An 18,417-nucleotide genomic window follows, 5' to 3' on the forward strand; every position below is an offset into this window, starting at 1 on the left:
GGACACTATGCTGACAGACACAGCAAACCTTCTTGCCACAGCTCGCATTCATGTGCCATCCTGGATGAGCTGCACTACCTGAGCCACCTGTGTGGGTTGTAGACTCCATCTCATGCTACCACTAAAGTGAAAGCACCGCCAGCATTCAGAAGTGACCAAGACATCAGCCAGAAAGCATAGGAACTAAGAAGTGGTTTGTGGTCACTACCTGCAGAACCACTTCTTTTTTGGGGTGTGTCTTGCTAATTGCCTATAATTTCCACTTGTTTTCTAGTCCATTTGCACAACAGCATGTGAAATTGATTTTCAATCAATGTTGCTTCCTAAGTGGGCAGTTTGATTTAATAGAAGGGTGATTGACTTGACTTGACATCTCCCGCTTTCAAACCAACTACCGGTACCTGCATGTCTTTCTTTACCACATCCATAAACCTCCTCCTTGGCCAACCTGTTTGCCTCCTTCCTGGTGGTTCCATCCTCAGTATTCTCCTAACGATATACCCAATGTTCCATCTCTGCACATGTCCAAACCATCTCATTCTCGCCTCCTCCACTTTTCACCAAAACTTCCTACATGCGCTGTCTCTCTAATAAACTCATTTCTAATACTGTCTATCCTCATCACTCCTAATGAAAATCTCAACATCTTCAGCTCTGCTATCTGCTATATATATTATCCGAAAATATATATATATTTATCGTATGGGAAGTGTAGCAGATCTATTTTGTGACTCTTTTAAGGAGGTAGAATCAAGGCAGGTAGGTTTAAAAAGTAAATGATTACTGAGTTTATACTGCCATCTACAGGAAACTGTATAATATTTCGTCCAAATGAACTTTTGGTGTGAGGATCAGGGAAACATTTCGCTGAACTTTCCGCGTTTCAAGTGCCATCTACAGGAAACATGACGGTACAAGACTTCAACCAGGGGGGGTCGGAATTAGGCACAACATCGTGCTGTACGACTTGTCCATGTTATTTTGATGTGGTATTTATTTAGTTTACTGATGTTTTAATTTGTTTTCTGATTTGTTAATTCGTTTTCCGATGGTTTATTTTGTTTTTTGGTTTGTTACAGTATTTGTTTTTTCTACTTCTCGGTAGTATATAGACAGCCACTGAAAAGAGTGAAAGCAAAAGCAAAAGCAAAAATTGTAAAACTCTGCGCACCTCTGCCCTGCAGTGTAAGTCCGATTTCTATTTTCATTAACTAATGAGATTTTTCTTTGTCAGTCTGTGTATAAAGTGTATGTGTATGTGAAGGTATCGATCAGGTTGCTGTACTCCTTTATCTAGACATGTTTTGAAATCAGTTCTCTTGTTTTTATGAAATAATCCAGTGCTGTGAACTGGGTGCGGAAGTGGAGCACTTTGTCAACACAATAAAACAAAGATATATATTGCTTTATATTAAGCATTAGTTTAAAGATTTGAAAAGATGAACAAACGAAACGACTCTGAATGGTGCAATAATTAACGTTAATAATATTAATATTTCATAGTTAGTTTCTTTATTTAAAATATAATTGTTTTCTTTTTTTTCTTTTGAGAAGCACTGAAAGTAAATAGTGCTAAGTCGTGTCCCAAACGTTTTAGTAGATCATAAAAGCAAATGGTTAATTAAATCTATTATTATAGCTACATAGCAATTATCTCTAGTTTTTGCTCACACTGCGACATACGTATACTTATTGTGAATAAAACCAGGGGTCTGTAAAAAAAAATAGTTAAGTTGTTAACTGAATAAAAAAAGGCAACAAACATTTAGCAACTAGAAACCATCACATTTGGTTTTGTAGCTAAGTTGCTACAGGAACTGGACCGAAACCGTCTCATACTAATGACTAATAAACACAATTTAATAATTATTTCCCCCAGCTCCACCTCCTGTTATTTACTCAATGCCACTGTCTCTAAACCATACACCATAACAGGTCTCACCACAGTCCTATAAACTTTTCCTTTCACTCTCACAGATACTCTTCTATCACAAATCACTCCCGCCACTCTTCTCCACCCACTTCACCCTGCCTGCAGTCTTTTCTTTACTTCTCTAAAACACTATCCATTACTGTGCACTGTTGACCCCAGGTACCTGAACTCTTCCACCTTCTCCACCTCTTCTCTCTGCAACCGCACCACTCCACTGCCCTCCCTCTCATTTACACACATGTACTCTGTCTTACTCCTACTGACTTTCATTCCCCTTCTCTCCAGCGCGTACCTCCACCTCTCCAGGTGTAATAAGTTAACATGATGCTTCCACTAGTTTATATAAAAGAAACAATCCAATAGATTTCATTATGTAGTCATTTTCACCTCAAAAGTAAACCAACATTCAGAAAACAGGTGGGGAAGAAAAGGTTATCAATAAAGTTTTTATTTACATTAGCAGGGACATGATAAAACAACCACAAAAATATACAAATAAGCTACTTTTCTACAAGCATGGAGATGTTCAAAATAATTCAGGAGATATGTCCATGACAAACACAGCTACACACCTTGTTTGCAAATCATTGCACATACTCACTACATACTCTTCATAATACAGTATCACTTAATAATACTCACTTAATAATACTGTCTGAAGGGCCTGTATTTTTTTCTCACAATTCGTCTGCATGTCTTCAGTGTTTCTTCTTCTTCTTTCTCTGACTATTTTGATAGATACACACTAACGTTGAACTCTTACACAGATCCCAAAAGGGGAGTTGTTTAAAGATGTGATTGGGTCAGCCTAATGACAATGAACAAGAGAACCAATGGGCTACTAATTAAATGTTTAATGCTCCAGTCTGTCTGGGAAAAAAAAACGTTTGCTTACTTTTTTGGCAAATACATTACACAGCTGAAAAGACCCCAGTGCCATCAACTAATTAAGCAGAAACAAAGAATAAGCTGATAAGAGTTTTATGGGCCAATCAGACAAAAACAGTATGAGATGTATCGGCCCAAAAAGTACGTCAGCTCAGCAGAAAAATGCCTGTCTGCCAGTTTGGCCAGTCCGCCCCTGGACAGGCATAACAGCTGGGTAGATGGTGTCTTTCTGGGTGCTTCTATACTTTCTAAACAGAGCATTGTGTCTTCAGTTGCCACACTTACAATAAAGCCCAGCATTTTTGCTACTGTTGTTCTATTGTGTTTTTTTGTTGTTGTTGTAAATGTCAAACAGGCAGAATCTAAATAACTCCTGAATGTTTTGTTTTCTAATTCCAGTATGTCCACTTCCTCTTCATCTATGGGTGTGGCAGATGAACTGTTGGATAAGTTATTCCATTTGATTGATCAGCAGGAGCGGTATGCAGATGATATCATGGCTTTGGCCACTGAACTAAAGGACATGAGGCAGGTGATAACTATAGGCCAGTGTGTGGGAAACTCAGCAGGTGTGCTTGGGTCTGCCACTCTCATTGCAACAGGCATTGCAACTTTACTGACTGGAGGCCTGGCTGCACCTGTTCTGATAATAGCAGCCGGTGTCACAGCTGGAACAGGTGCTGTAACCAGTCTTACACTTTTTTTGTTTGAGAAATGGAAATCCAGCGAAAAAATGAAAAATGCAGAGGCAACCTTCAAACAAATTGAAAAGCTTTGGAAGAATATTGAAATGCTTCAAAAGAAACTGTCAGAGGAGTGCGAGAGTCAAGTCCTTAATGGACTTGATCCAGTGATGTCCTTCTCCATTGAAGTGCAGTTTGAAATCACAGCGAGGCTCCTGGAAGCCTTGGCCAGAAGGAGTGGAAGGGATCTGCCCATCAGTCACCTGAGGAACCTTATGAGAACTAGTGGCATGCACACACATAGATGTGAAGTGTTAAACCCAAACATTTTCTTCAAAAATATCAGTTGTTTGCTAACATTTCTTGGATTTTCCTACATCTTTCTGAGCACAACAAAAAGAGGAACAAAATTTTATACTCCATTTCTTGTGAAAACTGCATTAAAGGGAATGGGCCAGGTATTTATTCATAGATATATAAAACACACATAAACACACATGCACACACACTGGAAACTTTTTAGTTCTTTGTTTTTCTTTGTCTGCCTAAGTCACAGTTGTTCAGTCCTCACCAACATCAAGAAAGAAATAACGTTAGATGTCTGAAACAGAAAACACAAAAAAATTCAATATGTAATAATTTTCCCCGAAAATTAAACCAATGTTTATAAATCACATGAGAAAAATTAAGCACACCCTTCCAACTTTGCCATGATTAGTTACTTTTAGTTAAAAGTGTGACTACCTTTTTAAAAGCAGAAATATTGGCAATTTTGTGTTCCGGTTACATCAATTCAAAAAGAAAGAACATAAGCCATAACCGCAAATAAAAACTGTCCAAACAATTAGAAATTTACCATTCGGCAATGACACAAATGGAAAGCATTTAATGATAGTTGCCATTCTTTCCAGAAGTTGACTTCCCAGGATATTCAGTCTAAGGTCAAATTATTGAATTTCTTTCACTTTTCAGCAACCATTGTAGTAGATCTTCTCAAGGGATAATACTATAAAAATTATAATTGGATATATTTTAGAGTAGTGTGAGTAATGTGCAGTTTGTTTAGCAGTACAGATTTACTGTCCTCTGAAAATCACTCGACATACAACCATTATTGTCTGAATAGCGGGCAACAAAAGTAAATACATCCTAAGTCACGGGTCACCAACCTTTTTGAAACTGAGAGATACTTCTTGGGTACAGATTAATGTGAGGGCTGCCAGTTTGATACACACTTCTGAAATAACAAATTTGCTCAATTTACCTTTAATTATATGTTATTATTAATAATTGATGATATTCATCTATGCAAAGACACTGATCATGTTAATGATTTCTCACAATAATTATCAACAATGATTTAACAAATTCGGAAATATAAATATCAATATGCAAAACTTTATTTCTATAAATCTCTGCAAGTATTTACATTTTCACTAGCCACTAACGATTTTTAACAAATGATGCATTAGATTGCATCATGTTTCTACAGATTATCAATTATGTAACATAAAAAAATCAACTTGGAGACCAGCTAGCTCTAATCTAATATTAAACATTATTCATCAAGTTTTTTTTATATTGTCATTTTCTAATTCACACCAATGGAAGTGTTCCAATCCATGTTGGTGACCCCTGTCCTAAGTGATAAAAGCGGTCAGTTTCTTAACCATGCAAAGCCACATGTCCCATTCATCATGTTCATGTTTTTGTCTGCTTGACAGGACCATAAATAATCTGACCTTAGACTGAATATCCAGGGAAGTCCTTTTAAAGACTTATAATTTTCTTTAAATGCTTTCCAAAGAAAGCTAAAGAATCCATATCACTAGACAGTTGTGAAAATGTTGGCGATGGAATACATTTCTCACATGCGCAAAACAAATTCTGAGTTTTACAACACACTACAAATCGTACGAAGTGAGTAGCCACAGTGACATTTAGCTACCTTGAGTTTCTTTTTTTTACACCTGGCATTGCTGTGTATGATTTCAAGTTTAAAATTAATAAAAAAAATAGCTTGTGGTCTGCCACTTATTACATTCATGAGGGAACTCTGATTTGAACTATGTTCCGCACATTAAAAGGATTGAATTTCGTACACATTCAGTGCACTTAACCAAAAGCCTGGTACCGAATAAGTGAGTGAGTGAGTGTGTGAGTGTGTGCATTATTTATGTACATCACCATTTCTCATTTTAACTTTATTTTTTTAATAATAATTCAGATTTACCTTTAACCTCATCCTAAATCAAAATTGACATATTAACTATAGAAGTTGCAAGACAAATCACCCGTATGTATAACATTTCACATCTTTGCAGGTTGCAGGAGGACTTATTGGTCTGGCACTTACACTTCCTGATCTGGTTAAGAACTGTGAAGAATTGATTAAAAAGGAACATGAGACTGAAGCTAGTGAATATTTGAAGAAAAAGGCTAATGAAATTCGTGAGAATGTAGAAAAATTAAGGAGGAAACTGGATGAATTACAGTAAGTACATGTGTTTCTCTGAAAATGTCAATGTTGATGGTATAATGACATGAAACAGACTGCATAAGTCCATAGCAGAGTCATAAGTAAATGAATTTAATATTAATATAATATTGTATTTTATCACCTCTAAACTCATCTTTCAGAGAAATCCTCAATCAAATCCCATGAAATGGAACATCTATGGCATCAATTTAAATTTAAAAAACATTGAGAAAGATGGAGCAAGGATTAGAGTGAGAAACTGGTCTGAATATCTACACATCAATTAGGAACAACCTGACGAAAAGACTCCACCATTTGTAAGAAAGATTATATGTAATTATTTATATCATTATTTATATAACAGATGACATTACATTATCACACATTTTTATATTTACATTTCTAAATGTACCTCAAGTTAATAAGTTTTAATACTCTAATCAACATAGTCAAGGACGAATATTGATGATTTATGCAAATGTATGTTTAATTATTAGTGAAACCAAACTAAACATTAAGCATGAAGACTAAATATTCTTGTAAATGTTTTGAAGTAATTGTTATGTTTTAAATTATGTAAATCATCAGGACACAAAATAAAATTTTGCTGTGTTTGTACATGGATGTCGTGAATAAATGTATGTTATGTTTAAGGTTTTAATTTCGCCTCTTTTATATTTATTTATTTATATTCTTAATACAAATGGTCAAAAATAAATGTGCTGCATTATATAATGCATCCACTAATGATTATATATAAATATATATCTGTACGTGTGTGTATAGATACCTACACCAATCTATCTATCTATCTATCTATCTATGATCGCATGTGGGCTAAGAACAGTAAAGCTAGCATATATCACCAAGTATCACAAGTTTTATATATATATATATATATATATATATATATATATATATATATATAAATAAAACTTGTGTGGTGATATATGCTAGCTTTACTGTTCTTAGCCCACATGAGATCTCCGCCAGATCGCAACATTAATAAAGATTCTTAAGCACTTGCAACCCCGTAACATGAATAACAAAGTCTTTAAATGAATGACAGCCTTGTAGCCCCTTTATATGCCTACACTGGAAATTCTGAGACCTATTTTAAAGCATTCGAAATAAAAAAGCCAAGCGTCACAGACATTGAAGCTGGTCAATATTTTATTTACAGATGCTGGACTGTGGACACCAAAATTTACAAAAAGCTCTAACCTTTAAATAGGTCTTTCAAAAATAAAAAGTTTAGCCTCACATTGTTTAACAGACAATGTGCAACTGCTTAATATTTTTTATTGTAAATATTTTTGCACAACAAAGACAACAAATTCTCATGATCAAGGGTTGTGTTTTTTCCCCTCAGCATTGTTATGTATTACATGCATATAATGGGTCTGAAATAATGCTTAATGGATCAGTCAGTGTTTTTCAGATTTAGCTGTCATGTGGCAGATTGTCACCCTCTGTCTGCATGATGCTGTAGAGTTTGTAAAGACGGTTAGCCAGTTGCTCAGCTTCCTCTGCCCCCTCACAGCATTTCAACCAACTCTGGGGAATGACATCAATACCGTAATGGGCACCTGCGATTGCACCTGCCATGCATGCGATGGTGTCTGTGTCACCTCCCAGCGCTAAGCTGTAGGCTATTGTCCTCTCCAGGCCTCCATAGTGCTCAGGCAGGCCCTCTCGGGGCTCTAAACAGTGCAGCACACAGAAGATGGCCGTGGGAACAGACTCGAGGGCTGCAATGCCGTTCCCTGTGCACAGAAACACTTAGTAACATCAGTATATATAAACTTGCACTTGATAAACAACATGATGCAAATAACAATAAACCTCCCACTAACCAAGTTTTGATATGACCTCCTCGATGCTCACGCTATTCTGCTCCATTAGCTCTTTGACTCTGTGCAAACGTGCACAATATGGAAATTCAGCCAATTTTAGCCTGCAATTGAAAGCAAATGAATAAATATAAATGACAAATAACAGAAATAATTTAAACAAATGGTTCAATCAGTTTGACAGGCAAAAATGTACAGATCTGATATAAATATATATGCAAATGGAAAGAAGTGCATATACATTGTGAAAGTGTATGCTATGTAATAAAATTATTATTCGCACGTTACATATTGTACCTGAATGTATACACACACCGTCATGCTAAAATGAGAGTACACCCTCTATAAATTCTATAGATTTACATATCAGGACATAATAAAAATCATCTCCTTATCAGGTCTTCGCATTTAATACATAGAGTCCCAGATAAACACCACCACCAGCACATATTATTCAATAGCTTGCAGAAGCATCTTGAGCAGAACTAACTGGAAGTAAATGTCTCACATCATTATGGAGGTTTGCAGGCCTTTGTTAATGCACAGCTCTCTTAAAGACTTGCCACAGCATTTCAATAAGGGTTGAGTCTGGGCTTTGACCAGGCTGTTGCAGTCTCTCAATGACTACAAGTTTCCCAGGTTCTGTGGCTGCAAAACAAACCCAAATCATCACCACTTTACCACCATGCTTGACAGTTGGTATGAGATTTGTGCTGATGTACTGTGCATAGATTTCACCAAATGTTGCGCATTTTCACTTTAGTCTTGCCTGTCCGAAGGATGTTGAAGATGTCATGTGGTTTATTCAGGTGCAATTTTGCAAACCAAAGCCGGGCTGCCATAATGATGCTGAATTTTTTAGCTGATATGTTTCTTAAATTTTCTTTCTTACCCCCTTAATGCCATAAAATCTCATTCTTAATTAATAAGACGTGATACAGAAATTAAACGTTATTGAACAACACAAGCCTCCCCATTCAGTTACCAGGTTTTTGTACCCGTGCCTACCTGTAGCCTAAACTACAGCTGTTTGAAGGCTACGGTGGCCGAGAAATGCAAAACAAATTAACAAATTGGAAAACAAATTAACAAATTAGAAAACACTAACAAATCCGAAAACAAAAATAACAAATCCGAAAGCAAAACGACAATTTAGACAAACCGGAAAAGGTAGGTATAGTTTGTGAATGGAACACTTTCCGATCATCGGACGAGACCTCTGTCATTCAAGATATACAGGAAGTATGAAATCTTATCACTTTGTTTCTTGTACATGTGTAAAGTTCTCTGTTTACTTTAAACTATTTTTTATTTTGATTAGTGCACCTTTAAATATAAGAAAATAACAGAAGTAAACATTGTCAAGCAAGAAGAAACTGTTGTACTTCCTATATATCTTGAATGACAGGTGTCTTGTCCAATGATCGATAGGTTTCCATTCACAAACTATAACTACCTTTTCCAGTTTGTCTGAATTGTCATTGTGTTTTTAGGTTTGTTAATTTGTTTTTGCATTTGTTATTTTGTTTTCGGATTTGGTTTTTTTTCTCCAATTTATTTTGTTTTCGGATTTGTTAATTTGTTTTGCACTTCTCGGCCACCGTAGAAGGCTCACTAACAATACAGTTCGAAATGTCATCCACATTCTCTCTCCAGAAACAGCATCATATTTAACCAAAACATATATATACAGTGAGGAAAATAAGTATTTGGACACCCTGCTATTTTGCAAAATCATGGAGGGGTCTGAAATTGTCATCGGACGTGCATGTCCACTGTGAGAGACATAATCTAAAAAAAATATCCAGAAATCACAAAATATCATTTTTAAACTATTTATTTGTATGATACAGCTGCAAATAAGTATTTGAACACCTGTCTATCAGCTAGAATTCTGACCCTCAATGACCTGTTAGTCTGCCTTTAAAATGTCCACCTCCACTACATTTATTATCCTAAATTAGATGCACCTGTTTGAGGTCGTTAGCTGCATAAAGACACCTGTCCACCCCATACAATCAGTAAGAATCCAACTACTAACATGGCCAAGACCAAAGAGCTGTCCAAAGACACTAGAGACAAAATTGTACACCTCTACAAGGCTGGAAAGGGCTATGGGGAAATTGCCAAGCAGCTTGGTGAAAAAAGGTCCACTGTTGGAGCAATCATTAGAAAATGGAAGAAGCTAAACATGACTGTCAATCGCCCTCGGACTGGGGCTCCATGCAAGATCTCACCTCGTGGGGTCTCAATGATCCTAAGGAAGGTGAGAAATCAGCCCAGAACTACACGGAAGGAGCTGGTCAATGACCTGAAAAGAGCTGGGACCACCGTTTCCAAGGTTACTGTTGGTAATACACTAAGACGTCATAGTTTGAAATCATGCATGGCACGGAAGGTTCCCCTGCTTAAACCAGCCCATGTCCAGGCACGTCTTAAGTTTGCCAATGACCATTTGGATGATCCAGACAAGTCATGGGAGAAAGTCATGTGGTCAGATGAGACCAAAATAGAACTTTTGGGTCATAATTCCACTAAACGTGTTTGGAGGAAGAAGAATGATGAGTACCATCCAAGAACACCATCCCTACTGTGAAGCATGGGGTGGTAGCATCATGCTTTGGGGTGTTTTTCTGCACATGGGACAGGCGACTGCACTGTATTAAGGAGAGGATGACCGGGGCCATGTACTGCGAGATTTTGGGGAACAACCTCCTTCCCTCAGTTAGAGCATTGAAGATGGGTCGAGGCTGGGTCTTCCAACATGACAATGACCTGAAGCACACAGCCAGGATAACCAAGGAGTGGCTCTGTAAGAAGCATATCAAGGTTCTGGCATGGCCTAGCCAGTCTCCAGACCTAAACCCAATAGAGAATCTTTGGAGGGAGCTCAAACTCCATGTTTCTCAGCGACAGGCCAGAAACCTGACTGATCTAGAGAAGATCTGTGTGGAGGAGTGGGCAAAATCCCTCCTGCAGTGTGTGCAAACCTGGTGAAAACTACAGGAAACATTTGACCTCTGTAATTGCAAACAAAGGCTACTGTACCAAATATTAACATTGACTTTCTCAGGTGTTCAAATACTTATTTGCAGCGGTATCATACAAATAAATAGTTTAAAAAATCATACATCGTGATTTCTGGATTTTTTTTTTTTAGATTATGTCTCTCACAGTGGACATGCACCTACAATGACAATTTCAGACCCCTCCACGATTTCTAAGTGGGAGAACTTGCAAAATAGCTCGGTGTTCAAATACTTATTATCCTCACTGTATATTATATATATATATATATATATATATATATATATATATATATATATATATATATATATATATATTTATATATATATTTATATATATATATATATATATATATATATATATATATATATATATATATATATATATATATATGGCTGGATTAAGAACTAACGATAAGAAATTAAAGCCCGGTACACAACAAGCTCGTGGTTGACCGTCGGGGAATGACGGGGGGTGGATTGGGCGGTTTGAGTGTCAGTCGGATTTACTTTTTTCCAGCAGCATTGGCTCTGGTCGGAGGCTATCGGCTGTTTCTCGGCTGATTCTGCATGTTGAATCAGCTGCGGAGCTCGTTTTCAAGAAAGAAAATCCGATTGTCTGATTAGCTTAGCGAATGAGCACCCGAAAAAAAAAAAGGAACATGCTTGCCTGTCCGAAGCATGTTGAAAATGTCATGTGGTTTATTCAGGTGCAATTTTGCAAACCAAAGCCGGGCTGCCATGTTCTTTTAGAGAGCAGATGATGCTGAATTTTTTAGCTGATATGTTTCTTAAATTTTCTTTCTTACCCCCTTAATGCCATAAAATCTCATTCTTAATTAATAAGACGTGATACAGAAATTAAACGTTTATTGAACAACACAAGCCTCCCCATTCAGTTACCAGGTTTTTGTTCAAGATATAGACTTATATTTGGGTGCGCTTAATAGTCCGGAAATTACGGTAAGTTAGTAATGATCAGGAGTCAAGTGGAAACTCTCCTCGCTTTAGATATTTACAGTTCTAGCTCTTTTGGTTTCCCTGTTTGGATGCAGAATGCAGACTACTGCCACCTGCTGGTATGAGAGAGCTATGTTCTCTCGCAAAAGTGCAAAACGTACATGTGCAGTTTGGCGTATAAGATGCGCCTGCCTAATAATCGGCCAATGCTGATTAATTAAAGAATCGTTGATTAATCGGTCGACCTCTAGAAAAAACTGTTCTTTTATCTTGAGCCTGGGGCTTGGTGTTCAGTAGTGCCAACCAGAGGCAGCAGTTCACAAAGGTGGTGAGATGGGTGTATGATGTCTATGGTGATCTGGATGCTTGTTTCCTCACTATGGTGCTGTACATTTGTAAAGAGACGGCAGAGGAGCACCAGTAATCCTCTCAGCGGTCAGGAATATAGTCTTTCTAAAGCCTGATTGTTAGAGGAACCAAACCAGACAGGAGTCAATGTACACATGACAGGCTCAATGACGGCTGAGTAAAACTGAATCAACAGTTAGATAGAGTAGATCCACAATTGACTCCACTGAGCCCACAGTGCTGTTTAGGATGATAAGAGGTGAAAGTCCAGGGGGGTTTCTCCTAAAGTCCACTATCATCTCAACATATTCACCTTCAGGGTATTGTGACTGCAGTTTCATTCAAAATTTCCATACAACAGATTCTGCGTCTATAACACACACACAAGAATACGTGTATGGACAACCACTTTGTAATGCTTGCCTCTGACTGGACCTGTATCCGGATTAGTATACGTAATCACAGGAACGGCCTCTTTACTAGATCTTGTCAAGCACGTAAGTAACTCTTCTGATAGTAAGATGTTATACAGCATTAATTCCTTATCTAGCTAGTGGTTCTGATATGGCAGGACTGATGAGAACCCGCTGGACCATGTCCTGTGGTCTGATGAGACTAAGATTAACTTTGACTCAGATGGTGTCCAGCATGTGTGGCGAGACCCTGGTGAAGAGTATCAAGAAAACTGTGTCTTGCCTACATTCAAGCGTGGTGGTGGTAGCATCATGGTCTGGGCCTGCATGAGTGCTGCTGCTTCTGGGGAGCTGTGATTCATTGAGGAAAACATGGATTCCAACATGTACTGTGACATTCTGAAGTAGAACATGATGCCTCCTTTAGAAACTGGGCTGAACAGAAGTTTACCAACATAATAATGACACCAAAAACGCAGCCAAGATGACAACTGCCTTGCTAAGGAAGTGAAGGTGAAGGTGAAGGAGTGGCCAACTATGTCTCCAGACCTGAACCCTATTGAGCACCTGTGGGGCATCCTCAAGCGAAAATTGAAGAAGCGTCATGTGTCTAACACCCAGCAACAACCTGTGCAGCTCTGGTGAATTCCACGGATTACTTGATACACTCCTATTACCAATGTGACGATTTACACAGAATCATTCATTACATCCATACAACAGATACTGCACTATAACTCATGCTACAAGATGACTCACACTTTGGCGTCGTTATGGGCCGTCTCATCGTTCTCCATTTCCTCCATTTTTGAGATGAGTTTACTGATGAATTTTTGCGGTATTGCCAGATCTCCTTGTAGCGACAAGTAAACAGCGAGGGCCTGTAGTACAGCACCATTATAGCCCAGAGAGCAGGAGTGGGTGAGCATCGCACCAAACCTTGCATACTGCGATCAAAGAAAGACACAGAAAACAGTGTCAAAGAAAGTTATAGCTCAGTAAAATCATAGCTTAGTAATGAGATTTCTGAACAAAAAGCTTGCTTGTGATCAACCAGTATTGGACTCTGGCACTAGCAACACGGGCATTTGTCTAAATTGTGCATTTGCAATCATCTGCTAAGTCTGTGCATCAGCCTTTTCACCACATGTGCAAATGTGCAAACCAACATCAGAGGTGTCAGAAACATAGCACTGGTGACTGGATTTTAAACACATACAAGAAAGGAAGATTAGTACAAATATGAAAACTTAATCAGGATTCGCTAACAAAATATGAGGCAGGCGAGCAAAAACCAAAGCAAAATCTTAAAAAAGTGTAGTTAAAAGAAAAATGCATTTATCATGTATTTCATCCCTGAAATTTCCTTTACTGTGTGTGTGCACTTTGTCTGATTATATAAATTAGAAAATTAGCTTTTCTCTGAAGTGCGGAAATGTACATTAACCGCATTGTTACTTCAGATTAACGCTAGCAAAATTATGAGACAATTAGAAAGAAGGTTTTGAACATTTATTATTATTAATGTGCAACCACACATATACATATTTTAGGTCTGGGGGCCGTCGTTCACAGGTTACGCCAGAATGTTCAGTTAATAAAGCACATTAGCATTAAACGGCATAATCAGTAATCTTCAATGCTATATTTATCTAATGCCATAATGTCTGCAAGACTCATGCCAAAATATTAATACCTTGTAAAACTAGTGAGTACTGATATGCTTCTTATTAATTGAATGGAGCTCCTGTCACAGTGTTAAATGTTTTAAAAGTTTTAATACTGATTACTTGAGGCCCATGTTGTGCTTTTCCTCGATGATGATTCACTGATGACAGAACCTTATAAATGCAAATGTTATCGTTTTCTTTTTTAAACATAGTAATTAAAGTTTTATGTCAAATATTATACCAAAAACACATATAATTTTTTTTTTTTTTACCAAAATGCCCAAAAGAACCTTAGAACACTGAAGCTAGCAATTGTGACACCTCTTTTACATTCCATTTGTATTTAATCAGTTGTTGACCCCAAAATTAGGTCAGATGGATGCTGCAACTGAGATCAGCAAATAATATTAAGGCCTGTTTCTCACCCTCATCACATCTGCCACATTCCTGAAGGCAAGTGCAAAAGGTGCTGCTCTCATTGCTCCTCCGTTGCCGAATGATCCGCGTCCACCAAACTGAGCACGTGCTGGCTGAAAGACATCGTTGAGGTGAGGTGACGCAAGCTTTCGCAGAACCTGAATAACTCCTGATCCGTAGCCACGGCCTGGAGCGAGGCTATACTCTTTTGCAAAACTGTATTATAAGGGAAAAGGGGCATGCATTAGGACACAGCGGACAAATTTAAAGCCCAGTCTACTGTCTAAAGTTTTAAAATGATACTGTAATTTAAAAAAAACGTACCTGCGAGCCATGTCTTGTTCATCAAAGCCCATCCTGGTGAGAAGGGATTGGGCTACGCAGCGCATCATGGCTGTGTCATCACTGTACTGCAATATACCTGGGGTGTAGTTACATAAATACATCCACGCTATTTTAGATATAGTGCTACACAAAAACGAGTATCATACAGCCTGAAATACTGCAACAGTATCAGATCATTTTCAATAAGATTCAATAAATTAATGGTAGTAAAATTTATATACAGTGATACCTCTGAATATGAAGGCCCCCGAATATGTATAATTCGAAATACGACTCGAAATTCATCAAAATTTTCCTATCGGTTTACGCATAAAACTTCTGAATACAAATCATCCGAATTTTGAAGGCTAAAATTCAAAGGGACGATGGTTCATCCGTACCGCCTCTCACGCTCTTCCACGCCAGTGCTAGTGAGATCAGTGTCTTAGCGCTGTGTTTATTGCTGTGTGTTTGTTTCGTAGATATTCATCACTGAACAGTATCGCATACACTATACCGTGCCTATTATATCATAGTGAGATTCGTCTCCTTCCAAACAATAATTCTCACGCCTTCTCCTCCGAACATCATCTCCATCATGCCAGCGTTCACTCTTTTTTGAAGTTAAAGTACCCAGTAAACATAATAAATTCCTCTTTTAGATATTAAGGCACCATTATTAAATGCTAAAAACTAAATAATATTACTGCATATTGGTTATATTTTTATATTAATATTTGGGGTTGTTCAGAACAAATTTTCCAACTTTACATTATTTATTATGGGGAAATTTATATTAACATACGAATATTGTGTTCTGGAACTAATTAAATTCGTATTCTGAGGTACCACTGTATACAAATCATGGTACTGAGAGAACAAGTACTAGTAACAATTTCAGCTGAGTTACATGATAATAAAAAAAAGTAGGTTGGTTTCTTGGGCAATGCAACCATGTGCTCCAGAACATGGGTAAACATCCACTGGGTCACAACCCCGTACTGGGCCGTGGAAAAGTTGCTACCAGGTTTGCAAGAACATTATAGGGGGGAAATTAGGTTAGATATGACACTATTATTTACTGTGCGTTTTGCCCCCTTAAGAACCACTATCCTAATTTACATACGACACAATCTGATATTATATATGGTCAGGGTTATACAAACAGCCATCAACCCTGACCCCACCCACACTCACACACCCCACCAGCCAGTCTGCAAAAATGTATTTTTGGAATGGAACTGGTCCGTGGTGTACAAAAGGTTAGTGGTCCTTGCTCTAGAAAACTGAAAAGTGCACAAAGAAAATTGTTCAGCGTCTTTTAGAGAATGAGTGCATGAACCCTCCTCTCACTGCTGCCCACAGACATAAACTTGAGGTAAATGGCACCACACATCAGGATCCCATCCTGTTAGCCAAGAACTAAAACCTGAGGCTATGATGGGCACAATGAACAGACTGGGAAAAGACCTGTTGATTTATTTTCATCTCATCATAAGCTGTCCAGTCTGGTTGAGCATGAGTCCATGAATAGAATAGCCTTTATTTGTTACATTTACATTACAGCACATTGACATTTTGTTCTTCGCATATCCCATCTTGGTCAGAAGCTGGGGTCAGACATAATACAGCGCCCCTGAAGTACAGAGGGTTAAGGGCCTTGCTCAAGGGCCCAAGAGTGGCAGCTTATCGATACCAGAACCGGTGCTTGAACCCCTGACCTTCCCGATCAGTAACCCAGCACCTTAACCACTGCAGCTCAGAATCTTTTTCATGTTTCACAGGACATCAGGAAACCTGATATGGTCTTCTGCTGCTGGAGCCCAACCACCTCAATGCTAGATGTTTTGTGCAGGCTGAGATGCTTTTCTGCTCACCACAGTTGTACAGAGTGATGATGTCAGTTATACTGAACAACTTTAATGTTCACCTTTCCTACAGAATATTAAATGTAACAAATATTTAATGCAAAATTATGTTTTTCTTCACATATTTAGTCACCTTTTATAAAGCCATTTTGCATTGTATTTTGATATGGATGTGTAATACAGACAAAGCTGAAGACAACTGAAAACACCTGGAGATGCTCATTCAGCAGTAAATGGAGTGGGATCGTACTGGTAAAACCCACGTGTATGTAGGATATGATTGACATGATAAATGTATGGCTGCTGATCCTCACCATCACCCCGTGTTTCGTCTTCCAGTCCACTGAGATGCTGAAGAACCCGGTCTAGAGGAACCTCCTCTGCGCCTTCAAATTCACCGCCTACACAATCCCCCAGCACTGCGGCCGCCAGCGCGCCGCGGAACCGCGACAGCAGCGACACCGGAGCTCCTGCTGCAGCGACCCGAGCTGCCATCGACATCCTTCAACTAATCACTCAACACACAAACACACACACACACACTTATTATTATTTTTAACGCGTGGACACACAGTGCGTATATTAAACACTATGACGTCCTCTGCTACACTTTCGATTCCCTTCCTGTCGACGCGCTGTCATTGTTTGACCCGCTTACCTACCACACCACCTCGAATACATACCGCATGCACAATTCATTTGGGTGATTTTTATCAACTCGAGTGCGTTTTTAGTTTTAGACTGAAATCGTACAATATTCTAACCAAGTTATCCATTTCGAAATTGATTGTTTGTGGTTAAATTATTTAATAGCGTAGAGTAAAAAAAAAGTTGAGGTCTGTTTACAACATAATTTAAGGGAGCTGAAGCGGCAGGAAAAGGGAAAGTCTGTACAACCGAGTGCTGCGCAGATTCACATCAAACTGCTGAATTTATAGAATAATGGTAGGGGGTAAACAATAATAAACGCATTGTGATGAAAACAGAACAGTTAAAATATTTATAAAAGCTAAACATAAACGATAACGTAGAATTTGAGAGGAATTGGACCGCTTTAAATCAGACATTGAGGCGACAACTTTTTCAGTTTTCAGAACATGAAGTGCTGTATCCAGACATTGATCTGGTTAAGACCGATTACAAAAAGTCGAAAACATTTCGTTCATACAATGTGGATGATGTGGATCTTGTGTTTCCTGAGATTGTAGTGTCACGCGCTGTTAAAAACGTCCTTAACGTTCGTTGCTATGGTAACCGTGGCAGTTATCAGTGCAATTCAACGCAGGTTAACTTGTCGTTTTATATTGATATCCTCACCCACATCGTGTTTTACTTTTCTGAAATCTAAACTCTTTAATTAGGTCTTAGTTTTCATTTTGACATTTTTAATCGCGAGAATAAATAAACTGTTCTCCATCCGATGTTTTGAATGTGCGCCTTAGATAACCGGAAATGTCCAAGGACCAGAACGAATGTCTGTTGAACTGGTCTGTACACCACCTTCGAGACATTTTATCACGAACACATCTTATTAAAACTACTTCAGAAAGTTTAT

At 38.1% G+C, this 18,417-nt stretch overlaps 2 protein-coding genes across 3 annotated transcripts; one reads left to right on the plus strand and one right to left on the minus strand.

Annotated features, from left to right (window-relative positions):
* Positions 1-757: 757 nt before the first annotated feature.
* On the plus strand, positions 758-6,436 carry LOC124389558. 2 transcript variants are annotated; one of them, XM_046854937.1, is made up of 5 exons: positions 786-989; positions 1,106-1,185; positions 3,221-3,962; positions 5,829-5,998; positions 6,145-6,436. In XM_046854937.1, exons 3-5 carry the CDS (start codon positions 3,222-3,224, stop codon positions 6,167-6,169), a joined length of 936 nt encoding a protein of 311 aa, XP_046710893.1. In that variant the 5' UTR covers positions 786-989; positions 1,106-1,185; position 3,221; the 3' UTR covers positions 6,170-6,436. The 2 variants fall into 2 exon arrangements, with proteins under 2 accessions (XP_046710894.1, XP_046710893.1); XM_046854938.1 differs by lacking the exon at positions 3,221-3,962 and having other exon boundaries at positions 758-960.
* Positions 6,437-7,138: 702 nt separating this feature from the next.
* On the minus strand, positions 7,139-17,736 carry adprs (ADP-ribosylserine hydrolase). Its single transcript, XM_046854936.1, has 6 exons — positions 17,177-17,736; positions 14,995-15,091; positions 14,679-14,886; positions 13,343-13,530; positions 7,840-7,940; positions 7,139-7,749 (listed from the first exon to the last, which is right to left on the minus strand). The coding sequence occupies exons 1-6, from the start codon at positions 17,361-17,363 to the stop codon at positions 7,427-7,429; spliced, it is 1,104 nt and encodes a 367-aa protein (XP_046710892.1). The 5' UTR covers positions 17,364-17,736; the 3' UTR covers positions 7,139-7,426.
* Between the last annotated feature and the right edge of the window lie 681 nt (positions 17,737-18,417).

Source organism: Silurus meridionalis, chromosome 8 (assembly GCF_014805685.1).
Source record: "Silurus meridionalis isolate SWU-2019-XX chromosome 8, ASM1480568v1, whole genome shotgun sequence".
In the NCBI taxonomy this organism is placed as follows: Eukaryota; Metazoa; Chordata; class Actinopteri; order Siluriformes; family Siluridae; genus Silurus; species Silurus meridionalis.

Bases quoted from the DNA above. Each gene is read 5' to 3' on its own strand.
- adprs (XM_046854936.1), bottom strand. From the start codon at position 17,363: ATGTCGATGGCAGCTCGGGTCGCTGCAGCAGGAGCTCCGGTGTCGCTG. The intron at 15,092-17,176 runs GTGAGGATCAGC...ACTACACCCCAG, and splicing joins AGACGAAACACGGGGTGATG to GTATATTGCAGTACAGTGAT. The intron at 7,941-13,342 runs GTGAGTCATCTT...TTTCAATTGCAG, and splicing joins GCCCATAACGACGCCAAAGT to GCTAAAATTGGCTGAATTTC.
- LOC124389558 (XM_046854937.1), top strand. From the start codon at position 3,222: ATGTCCACTTCCTCTTCATCTATGGGTGTGGCAGATGAACTGTTGGAT. The intron at 3,963-5,828 runs GTATTTATTCAT...ACATCTTTGCAG, and splicing joins CATTAAAGGGAATGGGCCAG to GTTGCAGGAGGACTTATTGG. The intron at 5,999-6,144 runs GTAAGTACATGT...CTCATCTTTCAG, and splicing joins AGGAAACTGGATGAATTACA to AGAAATCCTCAATCAAATCC.